General features: G+C 33.2%; 1 protein-coding gene across 3 annotated transcripts; it reads left to right on the top strand.

Annotated features, from left to right (window-relative positions):
- Window positions 1-3,024: 3,024 nt before the first annotated feature.
- Window positions 3,025-7,366, top strand: LOC125061378. 3 transcript variants are annotated; one of them, XM_047666793.1, is made up of 6 exons: window positions 3,025-3,152; window positions 4,329-4,553; window positions 4,793-4,938; window positions 5,214-5,358; window positions 5,836-6,106; window positions 7,170-7,366. In XM_047666793.1, exons 1-6 carry the CDS (start codon window positions 3,101-3,103, stop codon window positions 7,336-7,338), a joined length of 1,008 nt encoding a protein of 335 aa, XP_047522749.1. In that variant the 5' UTR covers window positions 3,025-3,100; the 3' UTR covers window positions 7,339-7,366. The 3 variants fall into 3 exon arrangements, with proteins under 3 accessions (XP_047522749.1, XP_047522748.1, XP_047522750.1); XM_047666792.1 differs by lacking the exon at window positions 3,025-3,152 and adding an exon at window positions 3,197-3,517; XM_047666794.1 differs by lacking the exon at window positions 3,025-3,152 and adding an exon at window positions 3,575-4,054.
- Window positions 7,367-13,743: the final 6,377 nt, after the last annotated feature.

The following is a 13,743-nucleotide window of genomic DNA, read 5'->3' as shown; positions in this document are numbered from 1 at the left end:
GAGAGCCGCGCCGACCCCCGGCAGCGCCTGTGTGCGAAACCCATGAAGCGCCTCCTATTTTTTTTATAGGGGAACAAACAAGCCTGCGGGACGGCCAAAACGGGCAGTCATCGCAGCCCATAGACATTTTTAATGGGTGTGTTGCCGGCCTTAGCCTAGTTTAAGGTTTTCGGCCTATTTTTACGAATCTTCAAGTTTCAATGTATTTTTTATTTTTTGTTATTTTGACCGAAAGAAACATGTTCTTTAGTTTAATATAATTACTTAAATAATATTTTCTTAAGTAGGTCCGTCCGCTTGCTAAATGTCGTGAAAAATACCAAAAACGCGAATTAAATTGTTACATACTTTATTTATGATGTTAGGTATATGTAACTGTTTTTAAGGTCAAATTTATGAGATATTTTTAATAAATCCCATCTTTTAGTACATACGAAAACTAATTATATAATTCTTGCACAATATTAAAAAATCGTGTGATGATTGAGGTTGGCAGCGTCGTTTACCATTAAGGGTCGATTCGACCAAACTTCAATTTATACACGAGTAACTATACCAAGAATAAGCTATTCCATGATTTTAATCTCGAGTAAATCCATAGTCGTTTGTCCACGTAATCCATAGTATAATTGCGCTAGGAATAACAATACGCGAATAGCAAGAGAATGGTGAACGAAAATAAAACTCGGCAAATAAATGTTGTTCTACAACGGGACAGTGTAAGAGCATACATCATGTCAACTCGCTTTTGCCGTATTATAGTGTGAAAAAGTAGCTTTTAACAGGTGTCAAACGACAACAAAAAGTTTTTATTTGTTGTTTGTTTGAGGCTTTCGTCTAAAAAGGAACTTCTGTTGAGCCTAGTTGAATTTCATTCTAATATTATAGAAAATAAAAAAATCTAAAAATAATAAATTGTTTAAACGTTTCATTATACAATGCCAGACTATTAATTAAGTGCGTTGCGTTGACTTGAAATTAAAACACAGAATACATATTTGGGAAATGACAGAAATCAGCTGATTGGACTGACTGACGCCATTAAATTATTCTAGGAATAGCTGTTATTCCGTGCGAAACGGCGGTATAGTAGCTATTCTCGAATAGGCCCACTATTCTTAGAATTTGTAGATGGTAAAACGTAAAATTGATTTACTCTCGATTAACTGACGATTTATTCTAAGATTAAGATTTACTCTTGTTTGGTCGAATCGACCCTAAATTAAACTATGGCTAGCGCACAGTAGGTAAAAAACGCTGGGATTTAAATCCAGCAATATTCTTACCGCGCAAATTTGAGCCACTATCATAGCCTTGTCCCCTTAAATTGTTTATGTCCAAATTAATTTAGGTTTTCTATTATAAATGACGTTACTCCAGCGCCAGTTGCATCTATAATTGGACAGAAAGCAAGGAAATACTCTCTCATTTCCAACTTTATAGTTTCCATGTTAAAATTGACAAACCTTATTATCATACTAATTTGCTCTTCGTGTGAAACGTCAGGAGTACAATCCAGTATTATTGAAAAATATTTATTAATTCGACATAAATTTAAAATAAAATGTTGAATTTGGTTCCCGAGTATTAGTTCATTTTGGATTTTATTAAGGTATGTCGGCATATAATTGAAATCATAAGACAAACACACTCAAAAAACACGGCGCAGCGGCCTTTCTTTTGATTCGCTAATAAGCTCTGAGTAATTAACGTAAACTAAAACCTAACCTAACTAAAATAGATAATTTAGCGCCTGGTAGAATATTTGCTGTATACCGAGGTGCTGTCATAACCTGAAAATTCAGTTGTAATTGCTTCAAAATTATCTCAAAAGATATGTTTAGCATATGCGTAATAAGAAGGGAGATTTATGCTCAATATCAAGAAAAGTTATATGCTACTTTTCACTAGATGGCGTTGATAGTCGAATGAAACGCGCTAGCGTGTCGCCTATATACAGCACTAAGTACTTATTGATTTGTCTGTAATATAATTAAAACTCTATATTTGTAATTTTTGCAAAGCAATAGTTGTTTATTGCTTATATAATAACTTTATTTTGACCGCAATCGTTATTTGTTAGTCCTGACTCCTGTAGCAGATTCAAATTGTTTTAGAGTTTTGTCACTTATGACTTAACTGTAGGGATGTAACATTCTGCATAAAAGAAATCGATTTATTACTAATCGATTACTTTTTTAGCATGAAAAATCTATTAATAAATAATCGAATCGATTTTTGACTTAATTTCAAAATAAACACCCTAAATATTTTATTTTTCATGTTTTGTTTAATTAAAAATAAACAATAGAAATTATAAACACAAACTAACGTTTAAGAATAATCAAAATCGAAATTAAATTAATCTCGTTTTGATGGATTTTAGGTGAAATTTGATAAATGCTGAGTATATGCCTTTCAGTAGCACATTACAGTATTTTTGATGTCTTTTGTTTAATTGTTTATGTCCAAATTAATTTAGTTTTTCTATTATAAATGACGTTACTCCAGCGCCAGTTGCATCTATAATTGGACAGAAAGCAAGGAAATACTCTCTTATTTCCAACTTTATAGTTTCCATGTTAAAATTGACAAACCTTATTATCATACTAATTTGCTCTTCGTGTGAAACGTCAGGAGTACAATCCAGTATTATTGAAAAATATTTATTAATTCGACATAAATTTAAAATAAAATGTTGAATTTGGTTCCCGAGTATTAGTTCATTTTGGATTTTATTAAGGTATGTCGGCATATAATTGAAATCATAAGACAAACACACTCAAAAAACACGGCGCAGCGGCCTTTCTTTTGATTCGCTAATAAGCTCTGAGTAATTAACGTAAACTAAAACCCAAAGCGTAAAATGACACTTCAAACGTACGTAAGAATATTGTAGTGTAACATAAATAATTTCGGTGGCGGCGCCCTTATTGTCTTAGCGCCTGTGTGCACCGCACACTTCGCACACATGGGCGGCGCGGCCCTGGGCACCCCGAATATACCATAAACCTTTATTTTCAGATGGCAAAAAATTATTCCTATAAATACTTTACATAATTTTGCATATCGATCGTACCTATCCAGTATCCTGTTATCGATGTGCACCTCTACAAACCTTACGCACATCTCTACACCTCATCATAATACCTGTAAGTGCGAGCGAGACAGACAGATAAATATGATTTATGACCCGAAGCCTCGGTTGATAATGCGCTAACTATAGTTCATGATAGTTAAATTATGTTTTTTAGATTGAACAATTATGTTGAATAAATAAATAACCCTACTGCAGATAATAATATTTAGATAAACGACGATGTTGGTACAGCACCGCCGAGCTTCAATATGTTGTGTCATGTGAATTAACCACATTTTATACTTGAAAATTACTGCTTTAGTTTGAACTTTTTTGGCGAATTTTATCAAGCAAGTGTAAAAATTGTGTTGTTAATAATGAGATGTTGGAAAACGTTTAATAAAAGTGTGCGGAATAAAATCCTTCGTTGCCCATTCGGTAAGAGAGACTATGGAATGCATTTATTACCAAACACGTGTTAATTCGTGTTACGAAATATACAAATAATTATAATATTTATGCTACAATATAAATAGTAGTAGAATCTTTCGGGAATATTTGAGATTAAAAGTTTTTATAGTTTGTGAAGTAAATATTTTTAATCTGGTCACACTTTCACTGACTTATGTCACTGTCAAGTCATGAATGCTTATTTGACTGTGTAGTGTTTGTGTTTATAAAAAATGTTTTGAAATTATAACGGCTGTCGGTTGGGTTATTAATTATTGTAGTAATCAGTAATGTATTATATGGCAGTTTTGTACGTAATATAACTAATAACATAATTTTTTTCTCAATCTGCGTTTATATTCAAGAAATGAGGAAACACTTAATATAAATAAGTGCAAATAGAATATTGTGCAATTTTACTATATTATAAAACAGTGAATCTTAAATCTCATAAGTTGGTAATATTAAATTTGAATATATTACGGACAAAACATAAAACAACAATGGAGCTTGTCGATAATAAGAGTAAGTATTATCTTTTAAATGAAATAACAAATGATTTCGACCTGAATTCTGTAGGGTGTGCAGTCTTAGTTTATTTACCCTTTTTAATAAAGATAGTATGTACTCTTTATATTATAGGAAGCATCATACTTAGAGCTAACTATCCATCACGCTTTTTACGTAGGGTAGTAGTTATATTTAACTTGAAATCTTAACTCTTAATCATTCTTAAACACAGCTAAAGATATTTTTAATATCACAAAGGATATAAACACAATGTTGTTACCAATTTCAGACATCAAAGAGCTGAAAAGCATCCTATCAAAGATGTCACTAAATGTGTGCTGTGTATTGGCAGTGCCTGAATTTAGACTTAAATGGACTGAGGTAATTCGAGGGGTGCGTAACTCTAGGCTGAGAATGGAGCCAGCAAGTGTGGCTAAGGTCCTGTGTAACTATGCTCACAGATCTTTCCTACCAGAGGATTTAGCTGACCTAGTTGCAATTCTGAGACTAAAATGTAAGCTATTTGAAATTTTATTTGTATTGCTCATTAATTCAGCACCACATTAGCGACACCAGCATGCACAATACATATTAACTTCAACAGTTTTTTTTTTCTTGACACCATTGTTACACTTTGTAATCATGCTTGTTTCTTGGAAATTGTGTACATCAATATTTTATTAAGCTATTCTCTTGTGCGATAAATAAAGTTTTTTATTAAGTATTTATAACTGATTTGATTATATTTTTCAGTGGTCACAACTCAACCTAGGACATGGCATGTCATTAAATTAGTCAATAAGAATGATGATGAACCTCCTATACTATCTCCAAATTTATCCTTTTTTTTAAAACAGGCATTAAGAACTACAAAAATCTGCAAAAATCGGCGACCTCAGGTATGATGATAGATTGGAAGTCCCAGATAATTTTCTTAATATTATGAGCATTTCAGACTTAGGAACTTTTTTTTTTACTTTGACCTATTCTTAACTTATCCCTATAGTCAACTGATAACACCGAAAACTTCAGTTGACTTCGTCTAATTAAAAATACGACTATAAGTATAACTAAATCCAATATGATATATATGGGAGTCCTAAACACTTTCAAGTCTCGACTCCGAATCTTACCCTTAGAGTTATCCAAGTAATTATTTGTCATATAATTTCAGATACAAACATTTAAAATGAACAGCCTTGTATACATAAGTGTTCAAATGCAAGGCCCAACTCCAGTTTACATGGCAGTACCTTTACAAGGAGATGTTGCTTTAGTTAGTGCCTTACGGTCTGGTGTAATTGCAGGACTTGTTAAAGGTAAGGCCCATGACACAAGTGTTGGTTATTTCAAGACTCCAGAGTTCTATTTCAGGGTCAACGTAATTTAATGTTTGTAAAGAATGTAATGAAGATTTTGTAATAAACAAAGATGGAATATGAAAATTATTTGTCTTATACAGACTATAAGTTTGTTGATTGTACTTTAAACCACATAATGGTAACTTTTAGGTATAAAGAGTCACTAGGTGGTCACGAAACGTTTTACTATACTTGGGTACAGAAAAACGTTACGACGCGTTACATGGGGGGGGGGGGAGGGGAAAAGTATATTCTGATTTAGTTTATGTTAACAGTTTTATTCAAATTTCTTCACATCAGAACAGACAAATCCGAAACAATAATTGTTTTGTGGGGAAGCGAACCCAGTATGCCAAATTCCATTCAGCCACAGAGGAATTATCATCTAGTGTTAGAAAATAGTAAAAGGATTGTTTAATAACATATAATTTTTAGGATTGGGCTACGAAACGTACGAAGATGTGTCCCTTAGCGGCCAACACATAGACTCCCTTCTCCGTATATATAATACAGGCAACACCAATCAGGCGGAACATCTATCTGGGTTGCCAGAATACAATCCAACACCAATAATAACTCAGTCGGGCATAGACTATACAGGCAAAGCATATGATGAACATTATGTGCAACAAATTATTGGACCAGACCCACCTATCGTGAGGATGTTGAAAATAAAAACAGAAAAGGAATATTTTAATCGTAATATGTAAGTACTTTGGTGTAATTGTAATAAATAGGTAATAGAAAATAGTTTGCAAGCTTATATGGGAAGGTTCGGTACAAATTTTACAAAATTGTTTTTAAATCTTTATTTAAGATTTTAAAAAATTCTAACTTAATAGCCACAATTATAGTGGTCACAATTTTAGATTTTAAACACTTACCATTAATAATATTGAATTGTAGTTTAAAGTACTCAAAATAATTTTGTATGTTTCCATTAAGCGATGGTGTAAAAATATTTCTCTGTACAAAGTATGCCATTTATTTTATTTCATTTCATATTTTTACTTTGAATAAACATTTAATTTACTAATTTTAAAAAGGTAATCCCCATTGGCATTACAATAAAAGCTTACATTAACAGGAACACAGTAAAATAAAAATTGATTGTACACCCTTACCAGGCAAACTGATCATGCTTTGTACTTAATAACTATTGCTAACTTACAGAATTCTTACAAACTATAAATATGTGATCTAAAAGACGTGTATGTACTTATGTTCACGCGTTAGAAGTTATACTTCTTTAGCGTAACAAGATAAAAATCTTTTCAAAAATTTTGTCTTTACGACGAAAGACACTAACAATAGAAAAAAATACTCTCATTATTTTTCCATAACGCGCCAAAAGAAGTAAAACTTCAAATAAAAAGCGAGAGTTTGTGATAACACTTCGCGATTGCGAGTGAGTTTTATATGATGACATTTACTTAATGTCATTACATTATTGTCAGACGAATTTCGCTAGCTTATTTAAGTCGTGAAGGAGGGATGCATCTTCTTGCGTTTTAATCTCTTTTTTGAGATCGATCCTTTAAAATGGTGTCTAATATTGCAAAATGCATTTTTATATTGTTTACATCGCAGTCTATACTTCTCTTTTTCTTATATTATGTATGTAAATAAAACTGCATGTGCAGATTTAAGCATTTATTGGCGTCGTAGATATAACCCCAGTGACGTATAAACCCACTATATTATAAAAGAATAAAAGCAAGTAAACCCACATCTTTACATAACAGTTTCTAACATATCTTAATTTTCAGATTAAATAAGGAAATAAAAATGGAAATGGACTTGAAGACTGAAGACGTTGCAAAATCGCTAATTCATTGGGCCAAGTTGGGTGCGATTCCTCCGACGTCTGAATTATTCCATATATTTCATAAAACTAAGTCAAACAATTTCGTTTACCGGGGAGATATGAATGATTAGTTTATTTTTAAATAAAAAAGCAATTTTGTATTTTGTTTAGTATTTTTTTATTTAGTAATAGTAGTCTCTCGTTGCGTCTTATTTTGTGTTGCCTTATTGGTGTCTAAGACATTTTGGTGTCCTCACCGTATGTGTGAGTATTAACGTAAATAACGTAACTTAATAAATACGTACAAAGACAACATAATTTCTGCAGAGTCGTTCCAATGTAAATCCTCCGTGTTAAGATCCTAGCCCATGGGCAATAGCGCACTAGCGGCCATCGAGATAGAAACCATAATATGAAATCGCCATGTAGCACGCGCACCTGGCCGCACGCGGCCAGCGGCCACACCGAGCCGCAGCGGCCAGCGAGATCGAAGCGACGCATTTGCGGCCCGTGTTCGGTTGCTGGTCGCTGCGGCCACTGGGATCAATTGCATTGTAGTTAAATAAGCAGTGTGCGCGCACTAGCCGCGGCGGCCGCACGTATTTTGAACTACAGCGTGTTTTGTAATCATTGCGATCACAGAAAGATTTTCATCATATTGCTGAAGGTCGGTGAAACAAGTATGAAATAATCCCTTTGTTCGCCTTTCACGTAGTAAGGGATGGACCCAATATTTTTTCTTTTTCTGCTTCTTACTAAGATACAAAAGCACTGCTATTTCCTCAACGTCCATTTTGAAGCGCGCTGTATAAGCAACTGACTATCGTAGCCGCAGTTTTGGCCGCGTTGCAAATCGCAACCCCTGCGGCCTGGCCGCTAGTGCGCTATCAGGGTATATGGCTATCTTTAACTAATACCTATGGTCACGTCGCCATGGCGTCCCGATGAGGCAGGGGACTAAAGCCCCATTTACACGATGCCATTTTCTTGCCTGTAGCATACAATTATGTCGACGCAATAAATGAGTTGTATGGTCTAAACAAAACGTAACATTCTTGATCAATGGGAAAAGTTTCCTTTCAAAACTATTATTGATGTAAACAGCACGTACAATAATTTCTTAAGCAATTCTTGTACGCAATTGTCTCTTAATTTACAAACATGAGTACAGTGAGTGAGGGTGTGTTAAATTAAAAATTAATTTAGTTTAAATTCTTTATTTTGTTTGTTATTTCCTTCGGTCCGAAACTGTCAACTTCAAATTCCTGTGAAAATGCTGCTAGCGCAGCATTACGTGCATCGGTTCTTATAATTTACATTTTCGGTATCCCATAAACACTCATGACTGCGATAAATCTCAATGAACTTTATTATATCAGCAGAACTGAATTTAAACACCTTTTTTGAGTACATATTCATACCTCTCTGTTGGTGGTTGGATGGTTCTAATCTTTTAAGAAGACAGCTCTGGTGGTGAGGGTCTATTTTAAAAAAACAATAAGTTATAATTATAAAGAGCCAAAGATGTTACACTATCCGCGTCTAGAATAGAAGTACTGAAAACAAAAAACAGAAACTATCTTTTATATAAAATTCAAACAGGTATTCTTTATATTCTAAACTAAAACTTTTTCTTTACATGTGACAAGTGTTGCCTGCCTTTATTACATTAATATATACATATTCAAACTCCAACACTCTTCTAAAATATTTAAGACTTGAATGAAAAATTTGTCAACGCAAATACGTGCAATACTTGAACGAAAGCGCCATTAAATGGTATACGCACGTACAAGCCTGTGTTTAGACTAGTCAAAACTTGAAAGCAATAATCTCCTTAAAATAGTTGCATTGATGTAAACAAAAGGCATGGGCAATTATTTCCTTGTCAAAACTTGAATACAATAATATAGCAGATAAATAAAGCAGATATAACTACGAATATGGGAGGATTCATTATCAAGCAATCGACTGGGAGAGAGCGACTCCTGCGCAATCGCGTCGCTTCCAAATCGCCAGTGTGATAAGGCCCTAATCTGGATCTGAGTTTCATCATCGGACGTCAAGGCAGAATACCAAATACCATCCGTATCACCTTGACGTTCGTCGTTCCACAACTGAGCGTTATTTAAGACAACTTTTGCCGCGCACCACCGATATGTGGATTTAGGGTTAGTGTGGACGATTCGACTTAGGGTAGGTACTTCAAGAAAACAGCGTTCTTTAATACTTTTATTTATTTATTGTTAAAATTAAAGTTTTCATTTGCTTTATACAAGTCTACTTTTCCAAATATCATTAATATTAATCAAAAATTCTGTTAAATCTAAAGAAAGGAAAGACATTATCAGATTGTCAGTTGAACATTCTATAGAGTTGTCCTGTGTCGAGCTCGATAAGCATGTTGTAGTATGTGTTTACAGACCTCCGGGCTATCAGAATCTATCTGTATTTGATTCTGTAATGGAAGATGTGTTAAAAAAACTTAGTCCTAGTAGTAAATCAATCATCATAAGTGGTGATTTTAATATTAACTTATTAGAAACACACTCAAATAGTATCAGATTAATAAGTCTTTTTAAATCATTTAATCTGTCTAATGTTTTTATGGAACCAACTAGAGTGACAGCTTCTTCTGCCACTTGTATAGATAATATTTTTTGTAATTGTGATTACTTACATACAGAAATTGTTAATAAATTGCCTTCTGATCACAGTGGACAAACAATAACGTTTTGTGCCTACATACCTGTACAAAAAATTCAAATAAGGTATAGGCCAATTACATGTAAAAATTTAGAGAAATTAAATAATACCTTGACCAGTAAATTGTGTGTTCAAAACTTTAATAATATTTGGGACCCTAATGAGTTCTATGCGGAGTTTTTTACCTTGTTAAAATCGCAATTTAATGACATTGTTCCACAAACGACAAAAAGTATTTACACCAAGTTCTTATTTAGTGATTGGGCGACTCCAGGTATTCGTAAGAGCAGGGATAAACTTTTTGAACTGTATGGCCTAAGGCAACATGTAAAAAATACAAACTTTCATCAGCATGTTGCGAAATATTCAAAAACTTTTAAAAGTGTGTGCAAAATTGCTAAAGCACTTTATATTAGTAATAAAATAAAATCAGCGGATGACAAAATACAAACTACCTGGCAAATAATAAATAATGAAACTGGTAGAAAAAAACAGCGTAATACTGAATTTAACTTAGAGACTGCACATGGCCCAATAAACTCAAATGCAGAAATAGCTCAGGAATTTGAAAACTTTTTTATCAATATTCCCTTTAAAACTACCGAAGCTTTAAGTTCATCATCCGCACTTTCTTTTGCGTTACTTACGAAGAATGTAAGGGCATGCCCTACGGAGTTTCGATTTCAATATACAAACCCCCAGGCTGTTATGAAAGCTTTTAAAGATCTTAAAATTAAATCTACAGAAGATCTTTGGGGATTGTCTGTAAAAGTCTGTAGTTCTATCATCGAAACTGTTGCGCCTTATTTAGCTTTCATATTTAACACCAGCATAGACCAAGGAGTCTTTCCGGATCTCATGAAACACAGTAAAGTAGTTCCGTTGTTCAAATCCGGTGATAGTAAAGAACCCAATAATTATAGACCTGTGTCAATTCTGCCAGCTCTCAGTAAGGTGTTTGCAAAGTTAATGCTCAATCAAATGTTATGTCACTTTAATAAAAACTCCATCTTTCATGAACAACAGTACGGTTTCACCAAAGGGCGTTGTACAACTGACGCCGGTGTCTCCCTAATCAAGAACATTTTTAACGCTTGGGAGGAAGCACAAGATGCCATTGGAATCTTTTGCGACCTTTCGAAGGCGTTCGATTGCGTAAACCATGAGACTCTTCTGCTGAAACTTAATCACTACGGGATTAAGAACAAAGCTCTGGACTTACTAAGATCTTACTTGAAAAACAGACAGGTTAAAGTTCAGGTTAACGGCATAAACACGTTAGGGTCTGAAATTACAATGGGCGTTCCTCAAGGTTCAATATTGGGTCCATTCCTCTTTTTAGTATACATAAATGATTTACCCCAATTAGTTCAGAATAAACCGAAGATGGTGTTATTTGCAGATGACACATCATTGATTTTTAAAGTAGATCGACGGTCACAAAATCGTGACGACGTGAATAACTCTATTCTTCGGGTCCAAAATTGGTTTACGGTAAACAATTTGGCACTGAATGATAAAAAACTAAATGTATTAGATTTACGTTGCCAAATGTTAAAAGTAAGGAATGTGACATAATGTTGAAAACTGGAATTTATTAATCAAACGGTTTTCCTAGGCATCACGCTAGACGAGAAGTTACAATGGGGACCTCATATCACATCTCTTGCGGGGCGGGTGAGCTCAGCCGTTTATGCGGTTAGAAAGATAAGATATTTAACCAATGTAGAAACTGCGCGTTTGGTCTATTTTAGCTACTTTCACAGCATAATGTCTTACGGCATTTTACTGTGGGGTCGGGCTGCTGACATAGAATCCATTTTTATTTTGCAAAAGAGAGCGGTCAGAGCCATTTATAATCTACGTCGTTGCGAATCTCTCAGGGAACTATTTAAAAAGATTAATATTATGACAGTACCTTGCTAATTCATTTATGAAAATATTATGTATGTAAGAAAGAATCTACATCTTTTTAGTAAAATAAATGAAAGACATAATTTTAGTACTAGAAATAAAGATAAAATAGCTCAACCATCTTTCAGATTAGCCAAAGTTCAAAATTCATTTATGGGGTACTGTGTAAAATGTTACAATAAAATACCTTGTGACATTTTAAAACTAAATGAACGAAAATTTAAATGTTTTATTAAAAGTACACTTTGTAAACAAGCATATTACAAATTAGATGATTATATTCAAGATAAGAATGCTTGGAAACATGCTGGTCCTGCTCCATAGGACAGTCCTATGATTGGCTCTACAGCCTGGACAAAATCAAATTGGTTGCAGATTTTTTGCTTTGACATATTTTTGTTATTATTATTATTATTTTTTTTTAATTTATATAATGCTACATATGTAATTTTTTTTTTTTGTATCTCACACACTGTTTTGTTGTGTTTTTTTAATAACACTTTAATGTTAATATTCTACGGTTTCGATATTTGTAAATATGTGAGGAACATGTATACTAACTTTTTTAGTATAGTAGTTTATTCTAAGAGTACATTGTCTTCACATATAATTATTTAACAAATGTAACAAAATATTGTAAACCTATTTTAAAAGAGTAAGTGTGGAGTTTCTTGCCCATTCTTCTCCACACGAAACTACCTTTTGGAAGGGGCAACTAGAATCATCTTTATATTTTTTTTTGACGTTCAAAAGTGCCATTTTAGATGGTCTAATTGAAATAAACGATTTGACTTTGACTTTGACCAAAAGTTTCATTTCAGAAACTTTCAACTATACTCTGTACAATGAATTTTGCTTCAACGGTTATATATATTTATGGTCGCCGCCTGCGCATTGAAAACAACTATAGGTCTACCAGAATCTGATGGCAAATTTTTTTTTTTTAAATTAGCGATTTCATATGGCTGGCTCGCTTTCGTTTTTGGTTTGGCTTCAAATTTCCTTTAAAAAGTGATGAAAATGTCGAAGAAACCTCTTCGATCGCAAGCAAGACATATTGTTTTCAATGTTTATCAAAGAATACTTGATCAACAAGATGCAGAACATACACAATCATCGATATTGAGCCATGTGCAAGCGTTGACTGATTAGTAGGAATGACACGTCTTGATACTTTGGTTTATGGGATTTTTCGTGTGTATTATATTATGTACTTATACTAAACTTTGGTTTATTTCAGGGGTTTCTTATACTACAAATAAACTTGGATAGTTTTGATTTAGAATTGATCAGAAACAAGATAAATGAGTTTTACACTTTCTTCTTCAATTTCTTTTTTCCCTTTTTGCCATCAGATCCTGGTAGACCTATAACACTCTCATTGGAATAAGTAAATACCGGCGTTCCACAAGGCAGCGTGCTCCCTCCACTCTTATTTCCCCTATTTATGAATAGAGCATTCATCTTTATCGGGTAAAATGCACCTAATTGACCTTCAACCCTTTGTAATTTGGATTTGTTACTGAATTTTATGTTTATTGCTTTCTTGTGTAGAAAGAAGTGTAAAAAAAGGGTGCGTGTACTTATGTACGCGCGTAAGAAGTTATACTTCTTTGGCTTTCTTTATTTTTTTAATATTAAATAATAAATATTTAACGTTAATAATTTAATATATTATTCAATTATTAATTAATATTAATAATAATTATTATTATTTTATTATGTTGTTTATTCAATTTAATAACTAGGTATGTTTCATAACCTTTTAACTAAATAACAATAGGTCTTTGTGAAAAAGCATTGCTAAATTTCTTTGAAAAAGTAATTAAAACTCCTTTATTTGTTTATAAGGTACTACAAAGGTCATTGTGGTGTGTGGTCATTCAAAATTCTTGGCATAGCTAACTTCACGCATA

The sequence above is a fragment of the Pieris napi genome, chromosome 23, assembly GCF_905475465.1.
Source record: "Pieris napi chromosome 23, ilPieNapi1.2, whole genome shotgun sequence".
Taxonomy (NCBI): domain Eukaryota; kingdom Metazoa; phylum Arthropoda; class Insecta; order Lepidoptera; family Pieridae; genus Pieris; species Pieris napi.
This window is presented reverse-complemented; position numbering and strand designations above follow the sequence as displayed.